Raw genomic sequence first — 14,282 nt, 5'->3', positions numbered from 1 at the left:
TACCATGCCTCTTATTATTTTTGAGCTCCATGATGGTCTAAAAATGTCACACATTTTCAAATGAACAGCTATTAATGATGAACGGAAACATTTAAATATATCAGCAGTTAATCAGTGTTACCTAAAAGCAGGTATTTAAGGACCCTGGCACTTCATGCTGTGAGACTAAATGATAAAACAGCTGAGATAAATAGATTCCACACGAGTCCTTAAACTAGTGTTATCATTAGTTTTGCACACCTAATGTCACCTTCCTCTCAGACTCAGTCTCCTTACACACACAAAAGGTCAGCTTAGGCAGCTGCTTTTTACAACTTAGCAACCCTTTCCCCTTTGAGTGGCAAATTTTTGTCCAAAGAAATTTATGAGGGAAAAAAGTCATTGTCACCATCATATTTCCTGAAAAATCCCTTCACCAGGATTTCTTCTTCTGGGAAGCTGAGAAGCCTCAGAGAAAAAGGAAAAGAATAATTATCTGATTCACTTCTCCTGTGTTTTGCTGCTTTGGAAAGTGGCTTGGACATTGTTTACCAACTGGTCATTGTTTGATTGGTTTCATGTGAATTGTTTTTACTTAATGACCAATCATGGTCCAGCTGTGTCAGGACTGTGGAAGAAATGAGTTTTTCATTAGTATCTTGTCAAGCCTTCTGTCTGTATCCTTTCTCTATTCTTTAGTATAGTTTTAGTATAGCATAATTTTATATTATTATATTATATATTATATTATATATTATATTATATTCTGAGAACATGGAGTCAGATTCATCTTTCCTCCCCACGACTGGGGACCCTGAAAATACCACAAGTCATGTTTCCACTTTTAGCAGTACAAAAATCAAGTTGTAATATGCATCTGAAAGAGGGAAATACCATCCAAACTCCTACTTTTTTTCTGAGGCACACTGAACATTCTGCCTGTAAAATGCTGCAGGATAAAGAAAAGATGATTCATCACAACTCAATTTTTATTGTTTACAGTGTTATTTCCTATTAATGTCAATGTTTCTGTTTGGAATTAATGCTAAGATTTACTCAAACCTAAGACCAAGAGGGCTGGGCTTTTCTTTTTCCCCTGTAATAGAAACAAGCACATATGCCTCTCATTTTGCATGAAGATATAGGCACTAAAAAAAAAATGTGTCAATGTTATCTCTTTCCACCTTGCTTTCTGCAAGCAGCCTTTACAGAAGTATTTGTTAGAGTTCAGAAAGGATGCAAGACTCCCCTTGTTTAACACTGCATTCTACTTTTGTTAGCCTAAGCTTACACTGAAATCTTCTTTTCAGGGAAGTAATGTGAGATTGTTTTTCAGCACCTGAGCTGTGTCACAGCCTCACTCCTAAACAGGTATTTTTCAGTTCCCTGCTAAATGGGAAGATAATCTGGGTGCTCCTGGAACATAAAACATGGAGCAGCTCTCCTGCAGCACTCACCAGCTCACCTGTCAGTCAGTCCTTTCCAGGCCAACACAAGGTATCTTTGTTCCCAGCTGTCCTGTTTTTTAATTTCCAGATTTTAGAGCTTTTACATTAAAATTGTAGCTCTCTAAACCTCCTAAGGGTTAGCCTCCCCCTTTTTGTCATTTCCTATAGCTGCAGAAAACAGACACTCAAGCTCAATCTCCTCAATTCTCAAGAGAATTTGGCAGTAGTATTAAGTAGGACCAACCTGAAACTTGGGGTGAAGGGGAGGGGTGTCTCTGACATTCTTTTAGTCCTGTAGATATCTATATTATTGTTATTAACATAACAGTGGTTGAAATTACAAAGGAATTCTATTTTCACCACATGGCAATTCTTTGACAACCAAAACACCATGGGGTTTTCCTGGTGGTTTTGGATTGTAGTTGTGAAGACATGAAATTAAATCTAATTAAACACTAATCCATTTATACACGTGCAGATTTTTTTCAGTGCTGTTGCCAGGAAGAAGAAAAGAGGTTGCCTGAAAAATGACATTATGCTAGGTAGTACCTTGGTTGAGGTGTGTGGGTTCTGTAACCTGAATGCCATTCACAGAACACTGTGCTCCATTCAGTGGGATGAGGTTCACAGTTCCATTGAGATTTTCAAAGATGCAATGCTCACTTTCCAGATCAAGGCCATGAAGGACTAAACACAAAGAAATAAGATAACATAATTGGACTCCTCACAACTAGTAAGATTAACATGCTAATAATATTTTATTAAGAACACATTGCACTACATATCAGAGAAAGTATCTTTATTCTGGACAATGTTTTCCTCCTTCCTTTATCACATCCTGCATGCCTTAAATATTTATTGTTTTATTCTAGAGGAAAGAAGTGTGCTGGGTTGGTTTTCCTTTTTTTTTTATCTTTTGGTGTAATGGTCTTTATTCCTGTGCTTTGACACCTGATTAGCAAATGCTCCTTTCTTTCCAATAAAAACCAAAAACCAGTGAAGTACAATTCACATATTTGTAGAAAGAGATTCTTGGACCAGTTTCACAAGGAAATAATGAAAACTAGGCTTCAATCTGAAAAGACAGGATATAAGATGCCATTGTAGACAAAAGGATGACTGAAATAAAGTTCTTAAATCTGATGACATTCAGGGCTTTTGTCAATCAGTTCTGCTACTTTCCATTTTCCTTCAAATAATGTGTGATTATGTACATTGCTTAATACCACAAGGCATCACAAATTTGGTAGTTTCATGGAAATTATTAGAGTAATTTAAATCCAGACAACTTTTGACCCATGAAAATTTACCAGACTAAGTTATTTGACTCTCAGATTCTCACCCAAGAATCAAAGGATGCAGTTTATTTAATGAAACTGCCTTCCAGGAACTTATGTAAAGCCTATATGATAGGACAGTCCAGATCTGGCAGTTAGTTGCATTAGTAAGAAATCAATAGGAAAACCAATAGATTTTTACCAATTTTCAGAATTTTTTTTTAACTCAAATCTGAAGTCCCAAGACTATCTTACATATAATAGTCTAACAATGCTGTCATTATACAAAGGTTAAGAGAATGATTTTGCAGTAATTGAGACAGGTGCTAGATGAAAAAGGACACTATTATTACAGGATGCTATTTCAAGAGAAGTGAGAAATCAATTAGTAGCAAGTACATGAACATACTGAAAGCCCACAAGCTATGCTACAAGTCATGCTCTTTGAAGCAAATCCCATGCAATTCAGCTTTCAGAGTTTCTAAAAATTAAAATATTTCAACCTCAGAACAACTAACTGAAAAAGGGAAAAAAACACACAAAGCTTAGTCCACATATTAGGATACTGGAAGAAGAAAGAATATAAAAATGCCAAATTCCATACCAATGTCCTGTTCTGTGATAGCATCTTCTCGGCCAACATATGTTTGGCCCTCCTAATTAAGAGAGAAATACACATTATTTCCAGTTGGAATCTCCTTATCTCCCCCACAAGAATATAATTTATCCTTCCACTTTCTCAGGGTAACCTGAATGAAATATATATTTAAACATACATGAAAAAAAGGAATCATGCAGCATTTTCAAAATGCTTTCACAGTCTTTATTTTATAATATTATAAGCAAATTCAAGTTTCAACTGTCTGATGCAGAACCACCTTTATAGTTTTGAGACAATATAGATTTAGATTTTAATGTCAAGCTTTATAACATTAATAACAAACCAATACATATTAAAAAATAAACCAATACAGATAAAAATATGAAACACCTATAGCTGTTTAACCAGTTGACTCTCAGGATAAACCTGAAGAGATATTTTAATTTCATCATTTCCAACCTCTTAAGAGCTTTTCTTACTACAGCAGACAAGCATGAAGAGCTTTTCTTATCATAGAAATGTAATGAGAACTATCTATGGATAGCAAATCAATACTGTAATTTTTCTACTGAAAAGAGTCACAAGGCTACAGAAACACAGATGTGTATTTACCTTCAGGTGGTACAAGATGATACCAGTACTGAGAAGATCATCATCAATGCCAATGAGATGAGGCAGCTCAGAATCTAACACAACACCTATCCCTTCTTTCCTCAGAGCCAAAGTTTGTTCCTATAAAGGACAAAAGTCTATTTATTAGGATGTGCAAGAAATACCCCTCTTCCTTCTCTTTCTAAACCACATTTAAACCTTTTTCTGTGTAATATCACACAATAGAAAGAGAAATTTTTTAGATTTGATTTTACATTTTAAAAGTGACTTCTTTACTTTTATTAAGCACTCCAAGCTTGCTGTTGAGGAAATCTGTGAAGGTGTTATTTAAAGGAAACCAGACAAACAGCTCAACTATACCAGAGAAGGAGCATCAATCAAGAGTGTAACAAAGCAATGTTGTCTAAAAGCAAGCTATGTGCTACCTTTCACAATGGTAAGGAGAATTTCAAACTCCTCAGCATTCAGTACAGCTAAAGAACAGAAAGCAGAAAACTTTTCAGCAGTCCTTTCAGTAAGCTGAACTTTGCACAATAAAAGCCCGAGACCTCTGACAATTCAGTAAACTTAATTCAGTTGAAATATCATGCAATGGAAGAAAAGCATTGCCAGTAGTAAATAAATGTAAGAAATATTCACAGCACATAACTTCAATACTTCAAAGTTCCTTGGGCCACATTGTACAGCCATCCATACATTGAAGCATCATTCAGCAGGACTTCAAGTGGGAGATTTCAGCCTTGGATAAAGTAACGTACTGTATAGTACACAACAGTCTATGCAATAAATAAAAAATTAATAATAGCTCTGAAATAAGTTTTAGTATTTAAAAAGTTCAATTTTCAAGTTGAAACAGAATCCTATTGGCTTCTAGGCCTGGAAGATGACAACAATAGAAATTATGATTGTCTCCACACACACACAATCTTTCAATACAAATGTGTTTTTCTGTGTGAAAGGGCTAAGCCCTGACAATCCACGAAGCAGAGGCAATGTCAGCAAGTATTCCTGTGTATTACAAGGAGCACACCACCTTTCTCCTGGTGCTAATAAAAGTGGAAAAGAAGTTTTGTGACAGCTGCATGACTACTCCTTTTCCAAGTCATCAAATGCTTTCTCCAGAGCCAAAAAGACACCACACTGTTGGTAAGAAAAAACAACACATAGATTGCTACGTGTATTTTCACAAGTACAGCAAGTTGCAAGTCTAAAAAGAAAGGAGATGTAAAATCTCATTTCCCTGCAGGAAAAAAGACATTGTCAATATTGATGCTGTCTAAAAATTTCAAGCATGGACACATCTGGGCAAGATGAGAGGATGACACAACATATAAGACTCTGCAAACCAAAACTAGGAAATGTTACTCTGGTCATAGATGAATTAAAAAGTTCTCTAGCACACAGAAAGAAAAAAGTAAGCTGTGATTCATGTGCAGCTCAGACATTCACAATGCACCCAGATATACATTCATATTATAAAAGAGTCACATCATAAACCTAAAAAATACAGCTTAATTAATTGTTCAAGTGAAAAAGTAATTTCAGTCAAAAATACCTATCACATAGTAGATATTTACTGAGTAGCATCCACTGTTATCCATAATTTATAATGTTCCCACATGACAAGGATGAAGACAAGACCCTGAGGACTGGTGACCAGTTACTGCTAGCACCTTCAGCCCAATGGGATTAATAAAATATTAAAAGCTGAATATTTTTTCCACAGCACAATAAAGGACTTGCCAATATTCCTGACAGAGGAAAAACTAAACATCCCAAGAGGCAAAAAAAAATTATCACTGGGTGAGAAAAATAGCTCACAAGTAATTAAGAATAAAGAAACAATATGATTCTTTATTTTCCAGTCTTTCAATATTCAATGCATTCTTATTCTAATAAGAAATTAATCATGTATAATTGTGATTTAAAACAGATGGATTGCTTTTTTATTCAAATCTAAAATTAAAGAACACAAATTAATTGAGTTTCTAGAGTTACATTTTGTAAATGACTACCATCCATGCACAGAATGCATCCTCTTAATGGAAATTTTATAAAAATGCAGCAGACAGTCACTGTGATTAACTATAATATTTTTAGCTTAATACAGGCTGTAAATAAGCTTTTATCTTCAGATGCAATTTACTAAAACAATCTGAATATTAATCAGATACCTGGAGTAACTCCTGAACTTTAATTGCTTGGTTTAAAATTCAATTCCAAATTCAAAAGCTTCTGCAAGGATGCCTCCAAAAGCCAAACTGTGCACTTCTGCCCCAAAATGAAATCACTGAAACATCACCAACAATAAATCTTTATTACTCTGTTCTCTAAGACTGAGAGAAGGAAAAGAAAAAGGCCCAAAAGAAGTAGTCAACCTGTCCCTCTTTCATCCTTGACAGCATAGGAAGAATGTTTTTGAAGAGGGACAGACCTCTTTTGAAATAAATTGAAGGTCTATAAGCCATTACAGGGCAGAGAAATTATTAGGTTTAATCCACTATTTGATTCACTTCCATTTGTGCTACATAATTTTAAGTAGTGAATCCATAGCTCAAATTACAAGAGCATGAAAGGTCACTGTCCCCATTAAAAATTACTAATTCAGAAAATTTATGAAAATCTCAAGATGCAGTTGAAAAAAGCTGAATGTACCACATGCTTCTTAGCTTGAATTATCCTTGAGCAGAAAAGTGTACAAATACTCCCTCAGTATTTAAGATGTGTTCACAAGCTGGGGAAAACAAAGCAAGCTGAGTATTATCCACAAAGGAGCGCTCTGGATGGCACAAGTGGCCACTGTGGTAGGAGCAGAAAAAGGTTTTCATCTCTGGGAGCTGTTAGATCAAATGGACTCTCTTGAAGAGTAGAAACTGAGAAAGTAACTCTGAGACAGAATACAAAAAACATGTCTTTAAGTCAAAGGTAAAATAAAGGGATTCTATTGTAGATTTAAATTCTTGTCTCTCTGAATTCATCTCTGGCTCAGCTATCAGAACTAGCCTGATACAATAAATTCATTTACATTTATATAGAGAGATATAAAAGCTTTTGTGAAAACTCATTTCTTCTGTACTGATGTAGTAAGTTTACGGTATTAACTGATACAGTGGCATCTCCAAACTGAGATATTATCTGATAGTTTAAGAACAAATCTATGACTGAAGTACTCACTTGAGCTGAAAAATTCATCATCATCATCATCTACAACCATCCATTATAAAGGCCACTGCTGTGACACACAGGATGTCTTTAAATGGATCTCTTTGAATGCACACACAAACATAGAAGCACACAGCTTTACTTTTTTTTGGCCAACAAGGAATTAAATTAAAAAAACAAAGTCCAAAAGGCATTTCTAACATTCCTTTACCAATCTAATAGTAGAGGAAAACATTATGCTGCTATTGTCCCAGCACATATTAAAGACTATATGTAATTAGTGCACTGCAGTGAACATAACCTCTCAGGGGAGTTCCATTTTTGTCAAACTTTTCAATGCAAAAAGGCAATTCCTTTATTTAAATGTTGAACAGATAGCTGCTGGCACACAGTCCTGAGAATACACTGTACAGACACTTTCAGTAAAACATGACAATTTAGTTAGCCAGCATGATGTTCAGATTTCTACATTTAAATTATGAAAAGAAAACCCCCACATAATACCAAACTAAAAAATTACGTGCAATGGCAAAAGTCTTGGCATTAATATTTAACCAAACTATATATGAGAAAATTCTTATGCTAACAGGTACTTTGGGTGCATTTGATTTTTTTGAAAATATGCTATTACATCCCAAGTTCACAAAAATGAATTTTTGTGCATTTGATTTCTTTGAAAACATGCTATTATATCCCAAGTTCACAAAAATGTCTAATTATACTCATTAAGTCCTCTATAAAATGTATAGATGTAAGCTGCACACAAGCAAAGTTCTTAATTCTTAATTGCTCTTCTTCCAGTTATGTATTCAATTCACTTTGCATTTCCTTTAAATCACTGGAACCAAATATTTCATACTTAAAGAAAAAGTATTCCAGTGTTCAGAATTCAAATGCTCCTGAAAAAATTTATTTCCAAAGCCAGCAGATACATGGTATTAAAGAGACTATGTAAACACAGAGAGGAAATTGGGTGAAGCAGCCTCAGCTGGTCATGCCATAATCAGCATGAGTGAAAATTCAAAACTTCTCTCACTGAAGTTTGAGTTTCCAGAGATAAACCTTCCACAAAAAGATAAAATGAGACAAAAGTGTGGGCAGGGCTGTGATGAATGTGCAAAAAACCCCAGGGGAGAAATTCCCAAACAAGCAGTGCTCACTTGATGTTTCTTATATAAAGAAGTAGAAAAGAAAATTGATTTTCAGGAGTTCAAAACCAAAAAGCAACCCCTTGTTGCTAAATACAAGGACACTGCAGACAGCAATAATTTACATGGCTGCAAGAAATTGCCTAGAAAAAAGATGAGGAAAGGAAAAGAGGTACTTGTGGACAAAGGCACAGGGTATCCATTGCTTGGAGTTCCCTAAAGAATCACAGACACAGAAATCATGCAGTGTTTTCTGGAGAAGGATTGCTATCTGCTTGCCCTGTTTTAAGCCCCAAAACTGAGTGCAGCTGAATAAACCATAACTCACCTACATGGAGCTCATTGCCATCATTTGGGTGCTACAGTCCTAATACAGGCTTTGCATGGATTAAAAATTGCAGGATATAAAAGGAATATACTGCAGACAGACTTCTGTTTCTGTTTACATAATATAAATTATCAGAATAATTCTAGATATAATTCTTCGCAAAATATAACAACTACTTCTCTAAATTTTCAACCGCATTACTTGCTAATCATTATTTTTATAAAGATGACAGCCAACTACTGAAGTTGCACTCACAGATTAAGAGGCAAGTGTAGAAAAAAATTCGTAAAGCTGCCAGAAAGTCCTAAAAACCACAAGAAAGCTGATTTGATTGGTTTTGTAATTGAAAACCTGAAAAATTTTACCTCTGCCTCAAATACCAGCAGCATTCCTCCTACGTGAGGAGAAACAACTGAAAAGTGACCTCCTGTGTCACAAGTGCTGTACCCAAACACCATAACAAGTAATTTTACAGATTACACTCAGACTCTCACCCATTATATCATGTAAAATTATTTCAGATATTTGGTCTGAACTTGGTAATAGCCAGTTTATACTCGTGCACTTTGCATCACTATTGACATTCAGCTGAAATAATAATTTTCCTTCTCCAGCCTTTATTCACTGATACTGGCAGCAGTGGTACCTATTCCCTGTACTGAGAATACATAGCATTTGGTTATACTATGCCAAAATCCAAGCATTTCCCCCAGGAGATGTCCAGGCTCACCATATCCCAGGGTTTAGCACACCCCTTCTCAAGGTCTTCTTCTTTGCCAATTGCCATGGTGTGTTCCCAGTGTGTGTAAAATTTTGCCAGCACCATGTACACCCCTGTTTTCCACAAGATCTATCTGATCCTTGCAGATTCATGTGTCTTTCATGCAAATGTACCATCTCATGGCAGTAAAGGCTCATGCCATCCTCCTCTTCCACGGCGTATTAAGTTCTTTGCATTGCAAACTATTTACCATCAATGACTTTCCTGTTATCCTCAGATTCACCCAATCCCCTCTCAGATGCTCTGCTAGAAAAATTACCTTTAATACCAGCAAACTTCACCAGTTAACACATTTAAAGAAACCATTAAAAATGATTAAGCCCAAAATGTGCTCCAGGACCAGCTCCCCAAAACCCTTACAACTTCTCTTTCCTCCCAGTACCACTGCTTCCATCACATCCTTGGTATAAGCATTTTTATTGTATTTAAATCCTTACTTCCACACTACATAAATAAGGAAATCATTTCCTATACATGCCAGGGTGAAATGCTCCACCAACATGAGAACCAGGCCCCCACTGTTTCTAGCAGGGATCACTGTCAGATAGAACTAGATCCAGCACACACTGAGCAGACAAACCAGGATCAGCCAGGTCAAGAAAAAAATCAGACTACAGACAACATGACAAATATTCATTAAATAGGAAATTGCTATTTTAAACCAAAGAGATTTACAGAGTGTTATGACTATGACTTTGAAAGACATGGCAGAAAAAAAAGACATTTCAAAGAAGTCTTCTCAAGAAAAGCAAATTAAATTTTCCTTCCTAGTCCAGCAAATATAAGCTGTTCAGAAGGCAGTGTCAGCCAAGTTTTAGAGTCCTTCCACAATTCACTTCAGCATAACAAATGTGAGTCAGAGCACCAGTTTTGAATTTAACATTTGCATTTAGCTTTAAATGCTGATTTCCACATGGTAATATTTTAGCAAATTATTTTCCATTCCTTTTATTTTGAGAACTGAGTTTATAATTACTTTTCTGGAAATTGCTGAAGGTGTGATCACCTTACCTTCTTTCCCAGACATTGTGCTAGGTTTTACTACGTTAGTTAAAGAAAACACAAGCTGTCACTTATGTGATGCTTTTAATGCAAATTAAAGGCCTATTAAAAGGTCAGAAATCATAAAAAATATATTCCATTTGATCTCAAGGCAAACATTTGAGGATATTACAAAAAGACAGGATAAAGTGCCCTTTAAAAACTATCAGTTTGATTTTCTGTATCCAAAGCATAAAATAATTGGTGCATTCAGCTGGCACAAATAGCATTAGCAACTGGTGTCCATCATACAGTGACTGGAATTTTTGGATTTTTGATACTATTCTTTTGTAAAGAAGGTAAACTCAGCTGGAAAACTGAACTTTTCTTAGGAAAACATCTTCCCTTTATTCTACATCCAGTGAAATAGATCTCATCTAAAAAATATGCTCCAATTCTATCATTAATACTATACAAAATAAGCATATAGAGATATAGATACAAAAACTATATAATTATACACAGTCAATGGCTTGAATTCTCTAAATTCAATAGTTTCTAGTAAAATGATTGAAAGCCAAAAGATAGACAGGAAATGCCCATGTTTTATGTTACCCATCCTTATATTACAAGCAATGAAACTACAGTTCATTTCACAATTTTTTATAACAAAATGAAAATGAACAAGTCATTCTAACTTGCACCAGCCTAGTAATTAAACTGCTTTAAAGGACAACATAAGAAGACACCAAAAGCTTCAGCTGTAATTTCAATACAATGACCACAATTTCAATCATACAAATAATGAATCACACATACAGATGTCAAAAAAGATCACAGCACCCTTTAAAAAGGTAGGTTGAAAAAGAGGATAAGCACAAAATAAGGGGAGAGGACAAGATGACAAGAGTAGAAATCCAGAAATACAGTCACAGGAAATAGGTACCATATGAATCAAAGGGAAGCATCCTGGAAAAATAAATTAAATAAAAGCAATCTATACAGAGGTATCTATAATCTGGCATCAGTCCCTAATATCAAGGCCAAAAGAATTATCATATCTAATAAAAAACAGAAAACTGAAATCATATTTCATAGCCAAGGCCGACATCCCAAATATTGACTGAAGGGTAAAGTTCCCTTCACCTTTTTTGGTATGTTCAGCAAAAATTGAATTGAAAAATCCAGAAGGGAGGAATCTCTTGTACTGTACTATGTAATCTAGACTACAATACATTATGGCATCCTTGGCAGATTGCAGTTTTGCCACATTTGAGTATTTTTTTAAATTAGGGCCCATTGAATCAATGGAAGGGAACTAGCACAGCTTTGCCAACTACTAACAGAAAATCAGGCTTCCTTGAAAGATGCAAACCTGCTGTACTTTTAGGGTCAAAATGCAAAGCAATCCACCCAAAGCTCAAGAAGCAACCACTGACAATTGTATTTTGCTAGCTGATCTGAACCTTAACTTGGATAGCCTTTTTTGCATTCTGACAAAAACCTTCAGGAAAAGACTTTTTGTTAGCTAATATAAAACAATAAAAGAGGAAGCAGTGTTCTCCAAAGGAGGTATGGCATTTGTTGTATTTGCACACTGTAAGAAATGAGGCAAGTTTTATTTCCTCAGTGGAAAAGCTTTATGTTATTTTTAAAACCTTACTGAGATTTGAAAACATGAGTGTGCAAATGCTGTGTATCATGAAATTCTCAGTGACTCCTGACAGGAACTGCTGCACCTCAAAACTATAGATCTACTGGAGGTGACTGATCCCACTATGTAAATCACCTCAAAGAAGAGGATTAATGCACTGATATGGTGTAAAAGAGAGCACTTTTTAATGACTTACAGTGATTGGCAAGTGAATAGCACCAGCCATAACAGATGGAGAACAAATCCCCTCTTTCATTCCTAAGCCTTTGTGGTGTACAGTACACCAAGTTTCATCATTTCAGAAGTTAAAGACAACCTCAGAATGAGTCTAAATCTAACCATTTGAACAAAAAGCAGACTAGATGTTTGAAATATTCATTTAAATGCTTCATTACCAAAACTATCAGGAGAACATGAAAAATCTCTTTCAAAAATGCTGCCAAAAAGGACTGTGTGACACAGAAGTAACCTTGAATTTAACATGTACAATACATCCTTTCCTAATGAAAACAAGGTGACAGGTGTATTAAGAACAACAAGATCACTGGTAAACAAAAGCTACTTGTTGAAACCAGGACAAACTTTGATATTGCTTTATCAAAAGCAATCTATGGCATTTAATGCTTAAATACATTATTTTATTAATAGAGAAAACCTTTAGATTTACTGAATAAAGTAACTTATACTTGGACAAAACTACAGAGATTTAAACATAAAACCAAATATAACCAAATTCTCTCCCAGGCATATTTCAATTAAGAGTATTAATGAGTGTTTAAATTCAGCTAATCAATTTAGTTCTTAAGAGACTAGCAGCTTGAAAGGAAAATGGCCAAAAGGAAATTCCTCAGGAGGAAACACTCTCAAATTTCCCTGGGTTAGGGATACAGTAAGATACAATTTCCATGGGTTAATAGAATCTTAACCTTAAAATTCTCTTTTGCCTTTCTGTTATGTTCACTCCATATGACTGTAACTCTGGAACCCATCAAGGTCAACCAGTCCATGGCCTCCTTCCTTCCAAAAGTCCATGTTGCATTTTGCAGCCAAATGGAATATATTTTTTTATGATTTCTGACCTTTTAATAGGCCTTTAATTTGCATTAAAAGCATCACATAAGTGACAGCTTGTGTTTTCTTTAACTAACCTAGTAAAGACGAGCACATAATGTCTGGGAAAGAAGGTAAGGTGATCACACCTTCAGCAATTTCCAGAAAAGTAATTATAAACTCAGTTCTCAAAATAAAAGGAATGGAAAATAATTTGCTAAAATATTACCATGTGGAAATCAGCATTTAAAGCTAAATGCAAATGTTAAATTCAAAACTGTTGCTTTGACTTACGTTTGTTATGAAGTGAATTGTGGAAGGACTCTGAAACTGGGCCCTTCAAATATCTACATTTCAGCTGCTCAAAAGCATGAGTTCATATTTACCACATTATCAGCTGCACTTCTCAATGGAAAAAGCTTTCCTGGCAAAGCTGGGGTGTGCAACCAAAAAAGACAAATGGATCTGTGTTTTCTTATTAAGGGCCAATTAACAACTCAAATGAATACCAGAAAACTGGAATTATATGCTTCTCTTCTTTCACATAGATAATTCTTGGTTATGTGACAGTCTGCCTGAGTACAAGATTAACTGTTTTCCCCAAAATTCAGAGTACCCCTGCAGCACATAACTGGCAAATTAACAAATTCTGCAGATCAATTGGCATATCAATATTTCAAAATCTGGTTTTCTCAGTTCTCATCAAAAAGCTGTCACCACAGAAGCTGCAGAAGCACAAATGATAGGCAGATCCCACTGGGGAAAAAAAAACAAACAGAAAAACCACACAAACAGGCAAACAAAAAAAAAAGCAAACAACCCAGACAATTATGGACATGCCATTCCTTTGTGCAAAACATAAGGCACAACTGGGTATCCTGACTGGGTTTTTTAAGTTTCTGGATAGCTTATCTTGTTCCTTAGAGCAACCAAGCTTTGTATGATGCCTGGAAGATGAGATTTTGAATTATTTCCCTTGATCAGAAATTCTTCTTGAAAACAAACACCTCCACATTCACAAAAAAAAAAAAGACAGCCAAATCATTGCTTTTCAGAATATTCAAATCTGTTCTTTTCATGAGTCACAGCAGCAGCTTTTTTGGCCTGCTATTGTAGAATCATAGCAGCATTTGGGTTGAAAGGGACCCTCACAGGACACCTTGACTGGAGCAGGTTGCTCAGAGCTCCATCCACCACCTTGTCCAATCCTGGTGCTGACCCTGCCATTATCTAGTCAAAAGTGTAAGTCTGATACTGTAGC

General features: G+C 35.4%; 1 protein-coding gene across 1 annotated transcript in view; it reads right to left on the bottom strand.

Moving 5' to 3' along the window:
- The window catches only part of KIF16B (kinesin family member 16B), a 139,339-nt gene that overhangs the window by 70,439 nt on the left and 54,618 nt on the right, over positions 1-14,282 (bottom strand). Inside the window, exons 13-15 of the mRNA XM_066547784.1 lie at positions 3,918-4,037; positions 3,309-3,360; positions 1,977-2,114 (exon numbers count right to left, since the gene is read on the bottom strand). Coding sequence (XP_066403881.1) covers positions 1,977-2,114; positions 3,309-3,360; positions 3,918-4,037 — 310 coding nt within the window. The remainder of the gene's footprint in view (positions 1-1,976; positions 2,115-3,308; positions 3,361-3,917; positions 4,038-14,282) is intronic.

This window comes from Molothrus aeneus, chromosome 3 (assembly GCF_037042795.1).
Source record: "Molothrus aeneus isolate 106 chromosome 3, BPBGC_Maene_1.0, whole genome shotgun sequence".
NCBI classification, from domain to species: Eukaryota; Metazoa; Chordata; class Aves; order Passeriformes; family Icteridae; genus Molothrus; species Molothrus aeneus.
This window is presented reverse-complemented; position numbering and strand designations above follow the sequence as displayed.